The sequence below is a fragment of the Mirounga angustirostris genome, unplaced genomic scaffold (genome assembly GCF_029215605.1).
Source record: "Mirounga angustirostris isolate CCGP_5_RB_7025 unplaced genomic scaffold, mMirAng1.0.hap1 SCAF_14, whole genome shotgun sequence".
NCBI lineage: Eukaryota > Metazoa > Chordata > Mammalia > Carnivora > Phocidae > Mirounga > Mirounga angustirostris.
The window spans coordinates 67074378-67093616 of NW_026991722.1; the positions used below are offsets into that span (position 1 = coordinate 67074378).

A 19239-nucleotide genomic window follows, 5' to 3' on the forward strand; every position below is an offset into this window, starting at 1 on the left:
ACTTAACCCATCCAGGAAGTAGACCAGGAGGCCAGATGGGAGTAGTTCCGTTTTTTTGACCTTTTTGATTCAATTTGGAGACACAAATACTACCAGCTCTGCTCTCCACCTGTTAGATTCTGGCTGCACAGGCTCCCGGCCCTTCTGTCGTTCTTCTCTCAGAAGCAGGAGCCTCGGGGTGGAGAGACGTTTGCTGCCCGGCAGATGCTAGAGGAGAGGGTTGGGTGGAGGGCCGGTGGCACGCAGCCAACGTCCCGGGCTCCCGTTCACTGCCATGCTTGCCTGTGATTCCAGATACGCCGTCTTTAATGAGGACGGTTCCCTGGCTGAGCTAAAGGGCTTCGAGATCAAACGCCGAGGGGAGCTGCAACTGATTAAGATCTTCCAGTCCTCGGTGTTCGAGGCCTTCCTCAAGGGCAGCACGCTAGAAGAAGTGTATGGCTCTGTTGCCAAGGTGGCTGATTACTGGCTGGATGTGCTGTACAGTAAGGTAAGGCCACCCCCCTCCTTCCCGGGCTGCGAAGGTCCTGTGGGCAGAGGGACCCCATGTCCCTGGGCTCCCGGAGAGCAGGGTGGGTCAGGGCTAACTCTGACAAGACCCCAGGGCTTCCCGAGTTCCGGTGCCTCCGGGAATCCCTGTCGGTGGGATCCCCCATGTCCAGTGAGGGAATTCTGTGAAGGAAACAAACAGCACATTAAAAGCAGCTATAAGACAGAATTTACCCGTGACTGCATCAACTTCTTGGATTCTCACAATCCTTGTAGGCCCTGTAAATGAGCATGCGGTTTCCACAGTTTAAACAGCAGGGCCGGCTCCCTTTAAAAATATCTTCTCACGAAATTTATCGTTCTCTCTCTGTTGCTCGTTAGTCTGTATTTCATCACGTTTGCATTACTTAACTCACAGTTATCCACTACTGTTGGGAATCAGGATTCTGGTTTCCACCGTAATGTTTCCTTGAACATCTTTGTACAGACGCTTTTCCTTCCTTTCTTGTGTTGTCTGCTAAGAGGAGGCTTTCTGAGTGAAAGGGGTACTGGAATATTCTGGAACATTTTTGTCTTCCTTTGCTTTGTGGGCCGCTGTAGCTTGGCATGTTGTCTTGTTCTGTAGTGTTGACCCATACACGAGAGTAAGCACCAAGAGAGAAAAACACGAAATGGGCCCGGCAAATCTTACAGGATGTTGGGGGTGCGGGGTCAGGGGTGCGTGTGTGCGGGGGCGCGGGGTCAGGGGTGCGCGTGTGCGGGGGCGGGTGGTCGGGGAGCAGATAGCGCTGTTTGCTCCCAGGCGCCTCTGACTCCTCATTCTTGAGGAGCGCCTCCGCTCCTCACTCGGTCCTTGGCTCTCCAGCTGGCATTGTCTCTTTCTTTCCTCGCTCCTCCTTTTCCTGTATTTTTTTTCCTTTTAGGAGAAAAATCACCATTTATGTCTTTCTCCTTTTTTTGCAGCTTTGGTGCTAATAGCTCAGTAAACATTTCTTAACGTTTTTTACATAGTTTAATGACATGGCAGTTAAGGTTTTGTGTTTGAATTTGTGTTTTGTTCGCTGATGTGAGACAGCCCTGCTGTGTATCAGGCTGGAGAAAGTCAAGTTACCGTGGGAGGAATGTTTCCGGTGAGCCTGGGGTAGCCCTCCTTTCCTTCTGCGCCATGTTGTGCCCATTGTCTCTCTTCAGGCAGCTAACATGCCCGATTCTGAGCTGTTTGAGCTGATCTCTGAGAACCGCTCCATGTCTCGGAAGCTGGAAGATTATGGGGAGCAGAAGTCCACGTCTATCAGCACCGCCAAGCGCCTGGCTGAGTTCCTGGGAGATCAGATGGTGAAGGACGCGGGGCTGAGCTGCCGCTACATCATCTCGCGGAAGCCTGAGGGGTCTCCTGTTACAGAGAGGTAAGGGTTCCTGAGGTTAAGGAAGGGATTTCTTAAGGTCTTGGATGCTTGGGTTGGAAGCTTGAGTCTGTTGTGGAACCTCTGTCCCTTTGTAGCGAGGTGAGCTTCCTTGGAAAGGGCAGGAGGGGCGCCTGGGTGGCTCAGTCGGTTAAGCATCTGCCTTCGACTCAGGTCATGATCCCGGGGTCCTGGGATCGAGTCCCGCATTGGGCTCCCTGCTCAGCGGGGAGTCTGCTTCTCCCTCTCCCTCTGCTGCTCCTCCTGCTTGTGTTCTCTTTCTCTCTGTCAAATAAGTAAATAAAAAATCTTAAGAAAAAAACACAACAAATTACATACAGAGTAAAATAAAGAATTCTTATATATCAACAAGAGGAAGGCGACATAAAAAGTAGGCAACAGATATGAACAGGCAACTTGCAAGTGAAGGACATGATGGTCAGTACATGGAAAAATGCTTAAACTCACAGTAATCACGAAGTGGGGATTTCAGAAGCATCTGCCGGTCAGAAAGAAAGTGTGATGATGGCAGTTGTCGTGCATATAGAAAGGCGTGTGGGTGACAGTCACTTCAGAGCAAAGCCAGCGTGCACGGTGAGGTGGACGATGCTGATGCCTCTCACAATGGAGCACGTCTGGGAATGTGCCCTGTGTAACTGCCCGTGTGTTTTCGTTGTGTTTAAGGGCAAATGTTGGGAATGCCACGGTGTCCTTCAACCAAAAATGGACAGATGTGTTTATGCAGTGAAATGCTGTGTAGGTGTTGGAATGAGTGGATCGCAGCCGCGTGCTGTGCTGCAGGCTGCACCCCGTTGTACTCCATTTGTATCAAATTGACAACACCGAGGACCGTCTTACTTGTTTCGGATACATATGGACAGGAGTAGTATAAAGCATGTGTGGGATTGGTGAACACCAAGATAGGGATCACGTTTATCTCTCTATGAGGATGGTCAGGAGAGCTGCATGGGACTTCATCCTTACGTTTTCTCATACGTGAAGTAAAAAGCGTGAAGTTAGATAGGACTAGGTGATGTGGGTACTGGTGTCTGTTGTGTTCTAAGTTTCTTTGCGTTCATAATATTCACGTTAACAACTCTTTCCTCCAATGAAAGGAAAGGGTATTGATGGTTGCTGTGTTGCTTGGCTAGTCATGTGAAAACTGGGTCATTCTTTCAGGAAAGCAGATGGAGTCTTCCTCCTGTATCTTACTCAGTGAGTAGCATTTTAGAAATGTCTAATTGTGTGTGCACACGGGAATTTGTGATTTACGTAGCTCTGTTAAGCCAAGCAACACAGATGGCCCCTGGTGGGGGGGAGTGTGCATTAGCTCGTGATATTTTAATACGTTGATGTATTATGTATTTATTGAATATGATGAACATTAGATATTAGCTGTACTTTATAACAGACTGACGTCATGAAGTAAAAGCACAGATTACAAACGGGGTTACAAGCCCTTTCATCCACGTGGAATACGTATACGCTGGTGAGCACTGTGACGGGAGTTGGGGAGAGTCTTGTGTTGGTGACTTTTATGCCTTTCTTCGCCCAGGGCTATCCCGCTTGCCATTTTCCAGGCAGAGCCCATGGTGAGGAAGCACTTTCTCCGGAAATGGCTTAAGAGTTCTTCCCTCCAAGATTTTGATATTCGGACGGTGAGTACTGACTTTGTTACTTTGAGAAGTTTAGGAGGAAGAGTCGACAGCAGAGTATCCCTGACTCAGGTCTGGAGTCTTCACTCTTGACGTCCTCCTTTCTGATACGTAATGGGTAAGGAGATAGTTATGCTTTAGGGCAAAACTGGAAAAGCTCAGTGCTGGGGAGAGCTTGGATTTTGGCACAGGGTCCTTGTGCTGGCTCAGCCACTAAGTCTGGGATCCTGGGAGGCATTTAAGTGCTCTGCCTCAGTTTCCTTCTCTGTCAAATGGGTATGTTTTGTCCCAGAATTTCTAGGTGGGTTACAGGTGAGACACAGGAAGCATTCAGCACAGTGCTTGGCATAGAGTGGGGCATAGCGCTGCTGCTGGTCTCTCTCTTACACCCTGTTGTGGTCTTCCCGCCACCCAGATTCTGGATTGGGACTACTACATCGAGCGTCTGGGGAGTGCCATACAGAAGATCATCACAATCCCTGCGGCTCTGCAGCAGGTGAGGCCTGCCAGTGCAGACAGGGCCCCATGTGGCTCAGTAGCCACGGAAACCTGGGCCTGGCCCGTGTTAGAAGAGTCAGACAAGTGATCTGTGTCCCCTTTGTGTAGGTGAAGAACCCAGTGCCACGCGTCAAGCACCCTGACTGGCTGCACAAGAAACTTTTGGAGAAGAATGATGTCTGCAAGCAGAAGAAGATCAGTGAGCTCTTTGTCCTCGAGGGCAGGAGACAGGTAGTGGGACCGTGGGGCCCCTGCTGCTGCCATTCAAGTGTCTAGAGTATTTCTTTGTTAAAAATATGCCTGGCAGTCGACTCTTTATTTCCTGCTGGGGATTTTCTGGGATAGGACACACTTGGTCGTCTGTTAAGGAGAAGGACTGTCCTCTGTGAATAGGGTGGTAACTGGACTCAGGGACTCTGTGAATCACTGTGCCAGAGACTTCAGTTTTCTAAACTAGAAAATAAAAACCTGTAGAAACCCTAGAAAATACTGAAGGGTGTAATGAAGGGCTTAGCTAAAATCAGAAAAGACAAAAGAAAATTCTCCAGTGCTGAAAATGAATAGTGAACTTATTTTTTTTTTTATTACTGATTTTTTCTCCACCCCCTGAAAAGTGAACTTTAAACCAGAGCAGTATATAAAGTTACCTGCAAAAAACCAGATTCTCAGGTTGGACTTCTAAAATCTAACTTTATCTTAATTATAAGAGCTATCCCTAGAAGGCCAGGGCACAGAGGGATTAAAAGAATGGAAAGCACACAATCAGGCAAATACTAACTGAAACAAAGCTAATGGGCTGTATTAATGCCAGCAAAATGATCCTTAAGCCAAGAAGTATTAGTAGGGATAGGATGGTTATTAAACCATACTGAAAGTCACAGTTCACCAGAAACATATAATTCTGATAGTTTAGTTTTAAATAATGTAAAAGTTTACCTAATTAGTAGAAGAAATTGACATCCAGTCAAGTTTGAGAGATTTTAATAAATCCCTCTCAATTGAAAGATCGAGCAGACCAAAAACCAGTACGAATATGTAAGGTTGGGGGCGCCTGGGTGGCTCAGTCGTTGGGCGTCTGCCTTCAGCTCGGGTCATGATCCCAGGGTCCTGGGATCGAGCCCCGCATCGGGCTCCCTGCTCGGTGGGAAGCCTGCTTCTCCCTCTCCCACTCCCTCTGCTTGTGTTCCCTCTATTGCTGTGTCTCTCTCTCTCAAATAAATAAACAAAATCCTTAAAAAAAAAATATGTAAGGTTGGAGTGACTCTAACCAGATTCAATGAATAAATATAACCTTGTACTCAGTAATCAGGGATTACACATTCTTCTCAAGAACATGTACAGTCATGACCGTGTGCATGCAACAGATTCTAAATAGTTTATGTATAACCCATTTTGTTTGGAAATTTAAAAAAAAGGTACATTTGTAAATAACTTATGGATCAAAGAAGTCATAATGGGGGCGCCTGGGTGGCTCAGTTGGTTACATGCCTGCCTTTGGGTCAGGTCATGATCCTAGGGTCCTGGGATCAAGTTCCACATTGGGCTCCCTGCTCAGCTGGGGAGTCTGCTCTCTCTCTACACCTCCCCCCTGTTCATGATCTCTTTGAAATAAGTAAGTGAAATCTTAAAAAAAAGAAAAAAGTCATGATGGGAATTAGAAATACTTAATGAAAGTACTAATCCTATCAAAATTTATGGTATGCAGCTAAAGAGCACTTATATGCAAACTGTCTGTACAGATAGGTATTAGCAAAAAAAAAAAAAAACAAGTATGAAATCAAATAAGCTTTCAACTGAAGAGTCAGCGAGCAGCAGAGTGAGCTGCGGAGGGAGAAAGACGGAAGTTACAAATGGAAGAGCAGGAATGAGGGAAATAAACGGTAAATCCCAAACCTTAGTGTTCGAAAAGACTTAGGAAATAGGCAAATCTTTGTCAAGATAGATGAATCTTTGGGCTTTGTTTTAGTGAAAATAGACACAAGTGCAGACATGGAAAACCCTAAAACAACATAAGGAACTACCTTTACCAAACAAGCGGAAGCTTAGATGGTCTGGACCGAATTATTCAAACTGACCTGAAAACCTGAATAGAGGTTAAACCATTAAATCATTGAATCACAGTTGAAACAAACCAAATGGTTTTTCATAGGAATTTTACCAAAGTTTTTTTTTTTTTTAAGATTTTATTTATTCATTTGAGATAGAGAGCATGAGCAGGGGGAGTGGGAGAGGGAGAAGCAGGCTCCTCGCTGAGCCAGGAGCCTGATGTGGGGCTCGATCCCAGGAAGCTGGGATCATGACCTGAGCCAAAGGCAGATGCCCAACCATCTGAGCCACCCAGGTGCCCCCTTTACCAAAGTTTTAAAACAGATTATTTCAGAGAATAAAAGTGGAAAAGCCTTCTTAGTTCATTGGAATGGACCGTGTCTACATCGTCAGTAGGGGTCAATCTCAGAAATATGTGAATGAGTGGGAAAAGCAGGTTGCCATGGGATGTGTGGTGTGGGACTCTAACACCGCAGCTTAAGGGAGGGTGCACGTTCGTGGGCGTGGAGTAGAAGCACATGGTGCGCGGGGAGTGACAGGTGCTGTGCCGAGGGCTGGGAGGGAGAAAGAAGGGACCTGTCCTTCGCAGTATTTTATTCCTTATGAAAAGGAGAGAGCCCCGGAGCAAATGTGGAAAGATGTAGGTGTTCTCTTCGTAGTCGTGGTACTTGAGTGACGTTCTGTTGGATCTTCACTATTAGAAATTGGAAGTAGATCAGTCAGTCAGTGCACACTGTTGTGTACGAGTATTTTGTCCCGTTCAGTTGAGACCCATATGGTGTATTTCTAGAGGTGCAGTTAATCTGAGAGGTTGTGGCATTCTAAGTCTCCTCTGGGTCTTTGCAGGTGGGCACAGCCCAGGCTCCAGAAAGCACGCAGAGCCTTGGTGCTTCTGACATGGAGGATTTTGGCCTTGTGAAGCCACCGCACTCGGCAGTTCCTGTTGCCACTAAGAGGAAGCGTGTCCTCTGGGAGAGCCAGGAGGAGTCGCAGGACCTGGAACTGACGGTACCCTGGCAGGAAATCCTGGGGCAGCCCCCGGCCCTCGGAACCACCCAGGTGAGAAGCCTCGGAGCCTGGGGTGGCCAGTGGGAGGAGGGAGCAAGGACAGCAGTCAGGCCCGAGCTGGGGCCCACTGTCTTCCGTGGAGTCTGCTAAAGTAGCTTGGGGGCCCCAGCATGGGTCTTGACGTCCAGTCCTTACAAGAGCTACCCAGACTCGGCAGCCACATGATGTAGTTGCTGAGGAAGGCTGTTTCTGTTTTACTGCGTGCTCCTCGGTTGTGTTTACTGTGTCCTCTTTCTGAACTGTTCCACCACGTGTCCTAGGAAGAGTGGCTGGTCTGGCTCCGGTTCCATAAGAAGAAGTGGCAGTTGCAGGCCCGGCAGCGCCTGGCCCGCAAGAAGAGGCGGCGTCTGGAGGTGGCAGAAGGCATCCCTCTGCCCGGGGCCATCCGAGACAGGCCCGCCACCGGGTTGGGGAGCTTCTTGCGAAGGACCGCCCGTAGCGTCTTGGACCTTCCGTGGCAGATTGTGCAGGTGTGGACTGCGATCAGTGGGGGGGCCGGGGGCGGGGTGAGATGCCTCCAGGGACAGCAGCACAGCCAGTGGGAAGGTCCTGGGGACCCTCCCGTGGTCCAGCGTGGAGGGGAAGGGCAGGCCTCTGCTGGAGAGCACCTGGGAGGCGAGCGCTTCCTGTGACAGGGTGACACACTACTGTATGCTCTTTCCCTTTCAGATCAGTGAGACCAGCCAGGCGGGTCTGTTCAGGCTGTGGGCTGTTATCAGCAGTGACTTGTACTGCATCAGGCTGAACATCCCCCGTGTGTTCTATGTCAACCAGCGGGTGGCTAAAGCCGAGGAGGGGCCTTCATATCGCAAGGTACGGGCCTCAGGTGTTGCTGGTCACTGGTCCGCTGCCTGCTCAGTCTCGAGGTGTTCTCTGCCCCGATGGAGGGGCCACATAAAGAATGGGGCCTTGCGGATACAAAGCCTAGTGAGCCAGGTGACCCTAAGCGAGGTGTGCTGGAGCCTCTCTGTCCCGAGAACCCTCTTGGGGTGCTGTAAGAATCGAAACGGTGTCTGTGGACTGCTCAGTGACCGGAGTTGCCCATGTTGTCCTGATGCGCCATCCTCTTGGGTCCGATGCCCATGGAGCAGGGGAGGGACTAGGTGGATATCTGTCAGGGGCTCTTCTGATGGAAACAGCTTTGCTGGGATAGACCTCACATGCCACATCCTTCACTCATTTAAAGTGTGCATTTCAGTGGCTTTTCGTGTGTATCGGTCATGCAGCTTCTGCCACAGTCTGTCTTACAACATTTTTATTACCCTCAAAAGACACCCAGACCCTTAGTGGTCTCTCCCCTCCCCCAGCCTTCGGTAACCACCGGTCCCCGTTCTGCCTCTGGATTAGCCTGTTGTGGACATTTCATGTAAATGGGATCCACATAAGGCAGTTCCACCCAAAGCTCATTTACTGAGGCTGTTGGCGCACATCTCTCAGTTGGGCGCCCACACGCCGACATCTAGTTGAGGAAACGAGATGTGTGTGTTTGTAACTGGGAACTACACTGCGGAGGCTTTCTGGAGAAGGTGAGACTCAGTTCTGACCAGAGGATTCAGCAGGGTGTGGACCTAGAAAGGGCAGCAGAGAACAGATGATCTGGAATTCCTGTAGCTTTCTCCGATGTGGTGGGCATGGTAACTTCAAAGGAGATCATCTTTTGAGGGGATATTTTCCTGTTCAGTGCCCTCTCCTGCTCCCCTCCCCAGGATTCCCCCACACTCTGCGGCTCCCTCAGACCAGTAGATAGCAGGACAGTAAACTGGGCACCCCTGCTGCCCTTGCTATCTGAGAGCCCCTCTGCTTCTCAGAAACCCCAGGCTGCTTCTCAAAGTTCCAGCAGAGCTTTCGGTTTTATTCACGAGGAGAGATGGGCTCTAGGGGGTTCACCCGGTGGCTGTGGGACTGTTCCAGTGATGTGTGTCGTGTTTAACAGACATCACCACTTAGCTTAGCCGTGTGACGAGCTCATCACCTGTTTTCACCAGGTCAGCCGTGTCCTTCCGCGCTCCAACATGGTCTACAATCTCTATGAGTACTCGGTGCCCGAAGACATGTACCAGGAGCACATCAACGAGATCAACACTGAGTTGTCGGCCCCAGACATTGAGGGCGTGTATGAGACTCAGGTAACTATCTTCCCAGCTCAACTGAGCGGGGATCCAACTGGATGGGATAGAGAAGGGAAAACTGCATATGGGATGGGCAGGCTAGCAGCACAACTATGGGCCCCCCTCCAAGGCAGTGAGTCTCAGCAGCAAGTCTGCTGAAGACGTACAGGCAGCGGCCCTCACCCTGCCTGTCTGCCTCCCCCCGCAGGTCCCGTTACTGTTCCGGGCCCTGGTGCAGCTGGGCTGTGTGTGTGTGGTCAATAAACCGCCGACGAGGCATCTTTCAGGCTGGGAGGCAGAAACCTTCGCTCTCGAGCACCTGGAGATGCGCTCTCTGGCCCAGTTCAGCTACCTGGACCCAGGTACGATGCATGCCGGCGACCGTCGCCTGGCCGGGCTCCCATGCACCTCGGGGTGACGGCCGTGTTCTCCTGCAGGGAGCATCCGCCACATCTACCTGTATCATCACGCCCAGGGCCATAAAGCACTCTTCGGCTTGTTCGTGCCCTCCCAGCGCAGAGCGTCTGTGTTTGTGTTGGACACCGTGAGTTCCTGGCAAGGGGCAGGACAAGCATTTGCCCCCCAGTGCCTGCGGTGATTGTGCTGGAGCCGTAGAGGGGGGTCCTGCCGCCCACACCTGCACAGGGAGAGGGCTGATGTGGCCTCTGTTGGTCTAGGTGCGAAGCAACCAAATGCCCAGCCTCAGTGCTCTGTACTCCGCCGAGCACAGCCTCCTGATGGAGAAAGTGGGTCCCGAGCTCCTGCCTCCGCCCAAACACACTTTCGAAGTTCGGGCCGAAACGGACATGAAGACCATCTGCAGGGCCATCCAGCGCTTCTTGCTGGCCTACAAAGTGAGTGCGGTGGGGCTTCTGTGTGCGAGCCCATGCCCCAGCCTGGGTGCCCCTAGCTGCTTTCTTCCCTAATGCCCAGGAGGAGCGCCGTGGGCCCACACTCATCGCTGTTCAGTCCAACTGGGAGCTGAAGAGGCTGGCTGGCGAGGTCCCCGTTCTGGAGGAGTTCCCGCTGGTGCCTGTCCGCGTGGCCGATAAGATCAGCTATGGCGTCCTGGACTGGCAGCGCCTTGGAGGCCGGCGCATGATCCGCCACTACCTCAACCTGGACACCTGTCTGTCACAGGCCTTCGAGATGAGCAGGTGAGCGGAATGGAGCGGTTTCTTGGTGTTTCCGTGCTCTGGCCATCGTGCTTGTTGCTGGCCTCTTCCCCATTTGCTCGTCCACTTCCTGGGGCTGACCCCGTGTCGCTGTGCAGGTACTTCCACATCCCCATTGGTAATCTGCCTGAGGACATCTCCACCTTTGGCTCCGACCTCTTCTTAGCCCGCCACCTCCAGCGCCACAGCCACCTGCTCTGGCTGTCCCCTACCTCACGCCCTGACCTGGGTGGCAAGGAGGCTGATGACAATCGCCTCGTCATGGAGTTCGATGACCAGGCCAGTGTGGAGATCAACTGTCCAGGCTGCTACTCCACGGGTGGGTGCTCAAAGCGCATGGGGTCCCCACTTGCTGGGGTTTCTGCCATTTATTGCCTTTCTGTGGTGGCGGGAACGCCGAGTGGTAGGTACGCAGCACTTGCTGTGCCAGTGTGGGAGGTGAGCCTGTGGGAGCCTCTGCGGCTGTGGGATGAGCAAGGGTGGGCTCTGCAGTCTGCTCAGGGACCGTCTGTCGGCTGCCCTGGATAGTAGTACGTTTTCTGAGACTGCGCTTGCTGAAGTCGGACTGCAGACACAAGAGGGTTTTTGTGGCACAAACAGTGGTTTCTCTGTGTGCAGTGTGCGTGGAGCTGGACATCCAGAACCTGGCCGTCAACACCATCCTGCAGTCCCACCATATCAATGACATGGAAGGGGCCGACAGCGTGGGCATCAGCTTCGATGTGATCCAGCAGGCCTCCCTGGAGGACATGATCACCGGCAATCAGGCTGCCAGCACCCTGGCCAGCTACGACGAGACAGCGCTCTGCTCCAGCACCTTCAGGTACCCGGGAACCTGCATCCCTGAGAACATCACCCTGACCTTATATTTTGTCCCGTCCTCTCCCTGGGCAGAAGAGCTGAGTTTGGGATCTAGAAGGAACATGAGAAACTTTGTTATCCTCTGCCCTTGTTTTGGAAAACTAAGAGCTAAGACACTGTCACTGGGGCTTCTTCCCTCCGTGGGCGGCAGGACCAGAAACTCATATGGGTCCAGGCTCTTTCCTCCGTTCGCTGGGCTTTGCTGCCCTCTGGGCACTGTGTTCTGACCTCCTTCCTGTGGCCAGAGGCATGCTGTCGGTGTTGAGTGCAGAGGGAGGCCTGAGGGTGCAGATGAGGGCCCAGCAATGAGGTTTGGACAGTGATAGAGGTGACAGAACAGGGGGAAGCTGGTGCTGGCAACAAAGGGGACACCCTTTGCACCTTTCTTCCAGGATCCTGAAGAGCATGGTGGTGGGCTGGGTGAAAGAGATCACACACTACCACAACATCTATGCTGACAACCAGGTGATGCACTTTTACCGCTGGCTGCGGTCCCCATCCTCGCTGCTCCATGACCCTGCTCTGCACCGCACACTCCACAACATGATGAAGAAGCTCTTTCTGCAGTGAGTGCTGCCCGGGGCTTGCTCCAGGCCACGCGGACCCCTCAGTCCCCAAAACCAGAGAGATGGTCAGCCAGCACTCTGGAATCAGCAGCTCACTTCTGGGCTGATGGTCCGTGGCGGTAAAGGCCCTGGGGAAGGAAGGCTTAGCTGCTCTTGTAGTCTGCAGCGTCCTTCAGAGCTAGGCTGTGTGGTACAGCCTGTCTCCTTTTGGCGCAAGTCATCATGGCTTGGGTTTGCTGTTCTTAATCTCTAGTTAAGAGTGGACCTTGGAGACCCATGTGTGCATGTGTCCTAATGGGCACTCAGGCTGCTGCAGAACTTAGGCTGTTACAGATCACCAAGCCAGAAGGGCCTTGTACCCAAGGTCATGCGAATGTATCTGCAGCATAATCTCCAGCAAGCAGCACTGACGCGGGCTTGATAGATGTTATAACTGGACAGGAAATGCTAACCTGATGGGTAGTGACAGAACACTCTCCGTGGAAGTTGTACAGCTGATGTACTCCAGCAGTGATTGAGAATGTGTGTCCCCAGCCCTCCGACACGGCAGACGCTGGTACCAGCCTGGCGCAGTAAAATGCTATCTGGGTGTCCTCGTAATTTGCAATCCTCATTATGAATGATTTCGAACTTTCTTTTCATGTCCTTTACCCGCTTCTCTGTAGTTCTGTTGATTTTTTCCTCATTGATTTATAGGAGTTCTTTCTACGTGAAAGTTAGCCATTTTTGTGTGATAAAGTTGCTTTCTCCTGTCTGTGGTTATCTTTGTTTTTTTTTTTTTTTTTCCAAAGATTTTATCTATTTATTTGAGAGAGAGAATGAGAGAGAGAGAGCAGGAGAGGGGGGAGGGTCAGAGGGAGAAGCAGACTCCCCGCCGAGCAGGGAGCCCAATGCGGGACTCGATCCAGGGACTCCAGGATCATGACCCGAGCCAAAGGCAGTCGCTTAACCGACTGAGCCACCCAGGCGCCCCGGTTATCTTTGTTTTTGTTTCTGGTGGGTTTTGCCTTGCAGAAATCTTCCTTCATTGTTGCCTCTGGGTTTCAGGCATACTTAGGATAGCTTTTTAGTTCAGGATATCCGCTTGTTTCTCATGGTGTCTTGTGGTTTCTCTCTGGCATCGTGACCCGTGGTTCTAACCTTGGTCTGTAGGCTCATCGCCGAGTTCAAGCGCTTGGGGTCCTCTGTCATCTATGCCAACTTCAACCGCATCATCCTCTGCACGAAAAAGCGGCGGATTGAAGATGCCATTGCCTACGTGGAGTACATCACCAGCAGGTGTTCCTATTTCTAGAATTCTGCTTCCGCTCGTGTTCTTCTTTAATATCATTTAACTTCTGCTGAGGGACATTCCTGTCAATAGCTTGTAGCACGAATCTGTTCATAATGAATTCTTTCTGCCATTGGATATCCCGAAGAAGGCTTTATTTAACTTTCTTTTTTTGAAAGATATCTTTGCTGATATAAAGTTATGGCTACATGTGTTTTGAAAGATTTGTTTATTTCTGTCTATATTTCTTTTTGGGTAATTTCCTTCATCGTGTCTTTAAACTCGCTCATCATCTCCTGCAGGGTGTAGTCTGCCATTCATCCCATCCAGTGGAGTTTCCATGGCTGGAAGCCTGGTGGGGTCTTACGTGTCCTAGAGCCTATTCAACATGTTCTTTGTTCTAGCTTTGTGATTACATTGAATTCAGGTGTTTTTTTTTTTTTTTTTTAAAGATTTTATTTATTTATTTGGGAGAGAGAGAATGAGAGACAGCATGAGAGGGAGGAGGGTCAGAGGGAGGAGCAGACTCCCTGCCGAGCAGGGAGCCCGATGCGGGACTCGATCCCGGGACTCCAGGATCATGACCTGAGCCGAAGGCAGTCGTTTAACCAACTGAGCCACCCAGGCACCCTGAATTCAGGTTTAATAACCTTTTCAGTGTCCTGTTCTGCACAGTATAACACTTGTGTCAGCTCTGATTTGTATTCAGTTGATAGGTTTTTCTCCCGATTCCGTGTTGTATTTCTCTGCTTCTTTGCAGATCTAGTGATACTAGATTAGATGCCAGCAATTGTGAATCCGTGTGAATGCCTTGTCTGTTGGATGCTTTTGCATTTCGTTCTTCTGTAAATATTGTAGAGCTTTGTTATTAGGAAACAAATGGAACCTTTCGGGCATTTTTTGGGATTTGTAGGCAGGATCAGAGCTGTGTTTATTTTTTTTTTTAAGATTTTATTTATTTATTTGACAGAGAGAGAGGCAAGAGAGAGGGAACACAAGCAGGGGGAGTGGGAGACGGAGAAGCAGGCTTCCCGTGGAGCAGGGAGCCTGATGCGGGGCTCGATCCCAGGACCCTGGGATCATGACCTGAGCCGAAGGCAGACCCTTAACGACTGAGCCACCCAGGCACCCCCAGAGTTGTGTTTAGTCGAGCTCATTATTCCTCTGTTGAAGTAAGACTTGCAAGCACAGCCCCTGATGCCTCGTGAGTTACGTGGCTCTCAGACAGTGGTGGGAGCAGGCACTCAGTCGTCCTTGTCCCGGCTTCCTGTAGTCTTGCACACGCTTGCTCCATGCTTTGTGGCGTGCTTAGGGCACACTTGGGGAGGTCTCGGGGTCTTCGCAGCTCTCGCTTCTCTGGTCCCCCCGGCACTGGTTCCTTCCACGCTCTCCTGGTGGGTGCAGAAGTCTCCTTAGTGTTGTGTTTATCTTGTTCTCCAGAAAGTGTGAGGGGTGTTGTAATCTGAATCCACCTTAAGTTTGTTTTTAAGTAAGTGGACGATAAGTAGGTATGAAAATAAAAAGGAAAGTGGAGAAAAAGAGAAAAACTGTTGATTTTACTAAAGCAGTTTCTCTTTTGCTTCTTTTTAGCATCCATTCTAAAGAGATCTTCCATTCCTTGACAATTTCTTTCTCTCGGTGCTGGGAATTTCTTCTCTGGATGGATCCCTCCAACTACGGTGGAATCAAAGGAAACGTTCCATCTCGTATTCACTGTGGACAGGTAAGGCGTAACCGTCTTGGAGAGCTGATGCTGGAATCTGGAAGGACTTTGGGGTCCCTCTTTGTCCCTCTGCACACATTTGGTGGTCCTGGGCTGAGTGCCCGGCATGGCTGTAGGTCGCATCCTGCGGCAGCACAGCCGAGGGCACCTGCTCCTACAGAGTCTGAGAAGAGACGAGCAGGTGTGGGACGTGCAGCCGCAGCAGTGGGAAGGGCAGAGGGCAGCCGTGGGGCAGGGGCTGATTTAGATGGGACGGTTGTGCAGGCGTGAGGAGGGGACGGGCAAGCGGGGATGGAAGAGCTGGGCCAGGGGCTGGTGTCAGACGGCTGTGACGATGGGGCAGGGCTGGAGCGGTGGTCACAGGTGCAGCACAGAGCAGCTAGGACCAGGCCACTTGGACCGAAGGCCGAGTTGGAGATTTGGCTTTTAGTGATGGAAAGATTCTGAGTGGGGACATGTCAGGGCCTGACTTCCACTAGGGCCCCATGTTGTGGACAACACCGTGGGAGGTCAGGGCTAGCCTCGGCCCAGGGGAGGGTGGAGGGCAGGGTGGAGTCAGGGAGATGGATTCGGGTGGGTTTTGAAGGTGGAGGGGACGGGCCAGTGGAATGGATATAGGTGACACCTGGGGGTATGGGCGGCACCCAGGGGTGTGAAGCCATGTGTCTATTACAAGATGGATGGGGAAGGAGGGCAAGTGTGGCGTGAGGGGAGCCGTGCTTGGCCAGCGCATGTGGTGTGCACAAGGTCAGCCTGCCCTCGGTGCTGAGAGGATGGGGGACGGGCCACCCTCTGTACTAAGAGTGGGTGGGAGATGGCCGCCCTCCTTGCCAGGAGGTTTGTGGAGACCTCAGTGGGGAGTAAAGTGTAGGCCTTGTAGCTGGATCGAGAGAAGACAGTTGTTGTGGTTGCTGCTCTAAAGGCATGGGGGTTGCCAGGGTGGACACGTTCCTGAGATGAAAGCCCCCCGGAGGGGGGAGTCTGGTCACACAGGCGATATCTGCAGTAGGGCTGACAGAATCGTCACCATCTCAGAAGATCTGGGATTCAGACAAGAGAACTAGTCACCTGAGGTCGCCTGCTTGTGACTCTCCCCTCCCTGGGAGGAGGGGTGTTGAAGAATTTTAAAGTGAGTTCTCTGGAGGAACAAAAGGCAAATCCCCATTACCCTATGTGGAGTGCTTCTGCACATAAGTGACCTCATCCTCGGAGCCGCCTTGCGGGGATCTTCTCAGGCCCAGGGACGTGGAAGATGGGATGAGCGTCACACTGGGCAGAAGGGGTCAGGCGAGCCAGGTGTGGGGCGACTGTTCGCCTCCTTCTGTGCATGCTTCTCCGGCAAAGACAGCTGGGGTGGTGTCTGTGTTACAGCGAGACTCCCCAAAAGAGGGCAGAGAGGAGGAGGAGGAGGAGGAGGAGGAGGAGGAGGAGGAGGAGGAGGAGGATGCAGGAGCACTGGAGCCTGACGTGGAGGACATGCTGGAAAACAACTGGAACATCGTGCAGTTCCTGCCACAGGCAGCCTCGTGCCAGAGCTACTTCCTCATGATCGTGTCAGGTGAGCCGCCCTGCGGCTCGTGGGAGGTCGCCCCAGCCCCCCCGAGAGAGGCCCTCCTTGCACAGTGTCCTCCGCCCGGGGCCTCGGCCTCCCCGCTGGGCGCGGCTGTGTGCGCTCGTCGTTCCTCCCCTCCCCTTGGGACTGGCCGGCCGCTGGAGTCGTCCGGAAGGTGCGCGCACGTGGGGAGTCCGGCTCTGGGTCTGCGGCGGGCCGGCCTGTGTCCCTGCCCGGTCTGCAGCCCCCGATCTCCCCAGCCGAGCGTGGCCCCGCCCGGGCAGCGGGCAGACCCTCAAGGCCCCCTCTCCCCCAGCGTACGTCGTGGCCGTGTACCACAGCATGAAGGAAGAGCTGCGGCGCAGCGCCCCGGGGGCCACGCCGCTGAGACGCCGGGGGTCCAGCCAGCTGTCGCAGGACGCCCCGGCAGCCAGCGCCCTTCCCGGTGAGCACGCCCTCTCCACGTCCCGGGGTCCCCGGGGTCCCCGGGTTCCCCCGGGCCTGCCCTCTGCGCCCCGCCACGGCACAGGGGGAACACAGCTGCATCTCTGCCCTCCCAGGAATGATCACCTTCTCACAAGACTATGTGGCCAACGAGCTCACACAGAGCTTCTTTACCATCACTCAGAAGATTCAGAAGAAGGTCACGGGCTCGCGGAACTCGGCCGAGCTGTCCAGCATGTTTCCGGTGCTCCCGGGTTCCCACCTGCTGCTCACCAACCCGGCGCTGGAGTTCATCAAGTACGTGTGCAAGGTAAGGCTGCAACCCGCACGTGCAGGGCATGGGTGCCCACCCTAGTGTGCGCAGGGCCCGGAGGGGTCCAGGGGTGGTGGTTTGTCTGCACGCGCGGGGCGGGGGCGGGAGGGCGTCCATGAGGAGTGGGCACGCTCGTGCCCGTGTGCGTGGGAGGCACGGGTGTCCGGAGTACATGCTCGTCCACTCCGTCATCACTCACCGCCCCTTCAGAGCAGCCACTGTGGGAGGCATTTGGGGTGAGAAGGAGAGGAGACAGGACAGACCCCCATCGTCATGAAGCCTGCGCTTCAGTGAGGGGAGGACAAGTCAGTGAGGGGTATGTGGGCTCGGAGGAGCAGGGCAGGGCCAGTGAGGAAGATGGGGCCCCCGGTGAGACCCCGTTGACCCTCAGGGCCTGGCCTAGGGAGAAGGTCAGGATGCAAAGGGTGGGAGGATCCGGGGGTGCTGGTGAGAGGCGCGAGCGGAGCAGTGAAATGGCGGGTGCTCGCAGCCTCGTGGCTGGAGGGACCTGGGACGAGCTGCCGCAGGAGCGGGCTGAGATGCAGCCGCAGGGGAGAGCTTGCTGCGCTGCTAAATGCCTCTCTGGGCGAGGCAGGCCGAGTCATCGATGGGATAGTGTTCTGGATGGCCCTCACTCAGGCGTCACCTCTTCCAGAGAGAGCACTTTGCTGTGCGTCAGGTTACCTCCCCGCCTAGTGCATTTCAGGGAAAGGGTGCTCCAGGCTCAGGTGACCTCTGCTGACGGTGAAGGGGGAGTTCAGTGTGCCGTCTGACCGGTGCGGTAGACCTCACAGTGTCGACATCTGTTTTTAATTCCGGGGTAACTTACCTACAGTGAGATCTCCCCATTGTTCATGTGTGACTTGTGAGTTTTGGCAAAGACGCACAGTCACGTGTCTGCACAGGTCAGGATGCAGAACATTCTATCATCCCGAGAACAGTGCACCCACCTTGGCCTGCGCTGATCTGTCCCATCTCTTCTGCCTCCCTGTACTTCCTGAAATGCACACACAGTAGGATCCCTCTGGGAGGTGCAGTTATTGGAGCGTTCACAGAGTGCTGAAGCCCCTGACAGCAGGGTTCAAACAGGCACCCCCCGGGTCAGCTACCCTGTGTTGTCTCTGGCCTGGAACCACGGATCATGCACGGTCATGTTGCCATTTAGGTCTGGCTTCTTTGGCTCAGCAAAACGGGTCTGTGCTTTTCCCTGGGTGTTGCACGTTTCCATGCTTTGTTCCTTTCTACAGCTGAGTGGCAGTCCATTGTGCAGAAGAACCACGCTCTTGTTTGTGCCGTGGTTGAAGTACATCTGGGTTTTTATTTTGGATTTTTAATACAGTTGCTACAAACATTTTTTTTTGTAAGATTTTATTTGAGAGAGAGATAGAGGGAGGAGAGGGAGAAGCAGTTTTCTTGAGAGCAGGGAGCCCAACATGGGGCTTGATCCCAGGACCACAACCTGAGCTGAAGACAGACGCTTCACCCACTGAGCCACCCAGGCGCCCCTGCTATAAACATTCTTATATAGGTTTTTGTGTGAACGTAAGTTTCATTTCATTTTATTTTACTATTTTTTAAAGATTTTATTTACTTATTTGACAGAGAGACAGCGAGAGAGGGAACATGAGCAGGGGGAGTGGGGGAGGGAGAAGCAGGCTTCCCGCTGAGCAGGGAGCCCGATGCGGGACTCGATCCCAGGACCCTGGGATCATGACCTGAGCCTAAGGCAGATGCTTAACGACTGAGCCACCCAGGCGCCCCTATCAGGTTTTTTTTTTTTTTCTTGGGAGGGGAAGAGAGAATCTTAAGCAGGGCGTGGAGCCCAGTGCGGGGCTGGATCAATGCGGGACTGGATCGCACAACCCTGAGATGATGACCTGAGCCAAAATCAAGAATTGGAAGCTTAACCGACTGAGCCACCCAGACACCCTTTAATTTATCGATTTTTTTTTAATGGGTTGAGCTTTTGATGTCATATCTAAGAGTGGGGGAGGGGCAGAGGGAGAGAATCTTCAAGCAGAGCACGGAGCCCAATTTGTGGTGGGGGGTAGTGGCTCGATCCCACGAC

At 52.7% G+C, this 19239-nt stretch overlaps 1 protein-coding gene across 3 annotated transcripts in view; it reads left to right on the top strand.

The window, feature by feature from the left end:
• POLE (DNA polymerase epsilon, catalytic subunit) overlaps positions 1-19239 on the top strand; it is a 46887-nt gene that overhangs the window by 23300 nt on the left and 4348 nt on the right. For all 3 annotated transcript variants that reach the window (XM_064578117.1, XM_064578119.1, XM_064578118.1), the window contains 21 exons: positions 295-490; positions 1681-1895; positions 3448-3550; positions 3963-4043; positions 4154-4276; positions 6938-7150; positions 7420-7629; positions 7829-7972; positions 9145-9285; positions 9476-9629; positions 9705-9811; positions 9945-10121; positions 10201-10424; positions 10541-10761; positions 11061-11265; positions 11696-11869; positions 13022-13147; positions 14730-14862; positions 16234-16420; positions 16731-16859; positions 16975-17168. In XM_064578117.1, the coding sequence (XP_064434187.1) occupies positions 295-490; positions 1681-1895; positions 3448-3550; positions 3963-4043; positions 4154-4276; positions 6938-7150; positions 7420-7629; positions 7829-7972; positions 9145-9285; positions 9476-9629; positions 9705-9811; positions 9945-10121; positions 10201-10424; positions 10541-10761; positions 11061-11265; positions 11696-11869; positions 13022-13147; positions 14730-14862; positions 16234-16420; positions 16731-16859; positions 16975-17168 (3457 nt within the window). The remainder of the gene's footprint in view (positions 1-294; positions 491-1680; positions 1896-3447; positions 3551-3962; positions 4044-4153; positions 4277-6937; positions 7151-7419; positions 7630-7828; positions 7973-9144; positions 9286-9475; positions 9630-9704; positions 9812-9944; positions 10122-10200; positions 10425-10540; positions 10762-11060; positions 11266-11695; positions 11870-13021; positions 13148-14729; positions 14863-16233; positions 16421-16730; positions 16860-16974; positions 17169-19239) is intronic.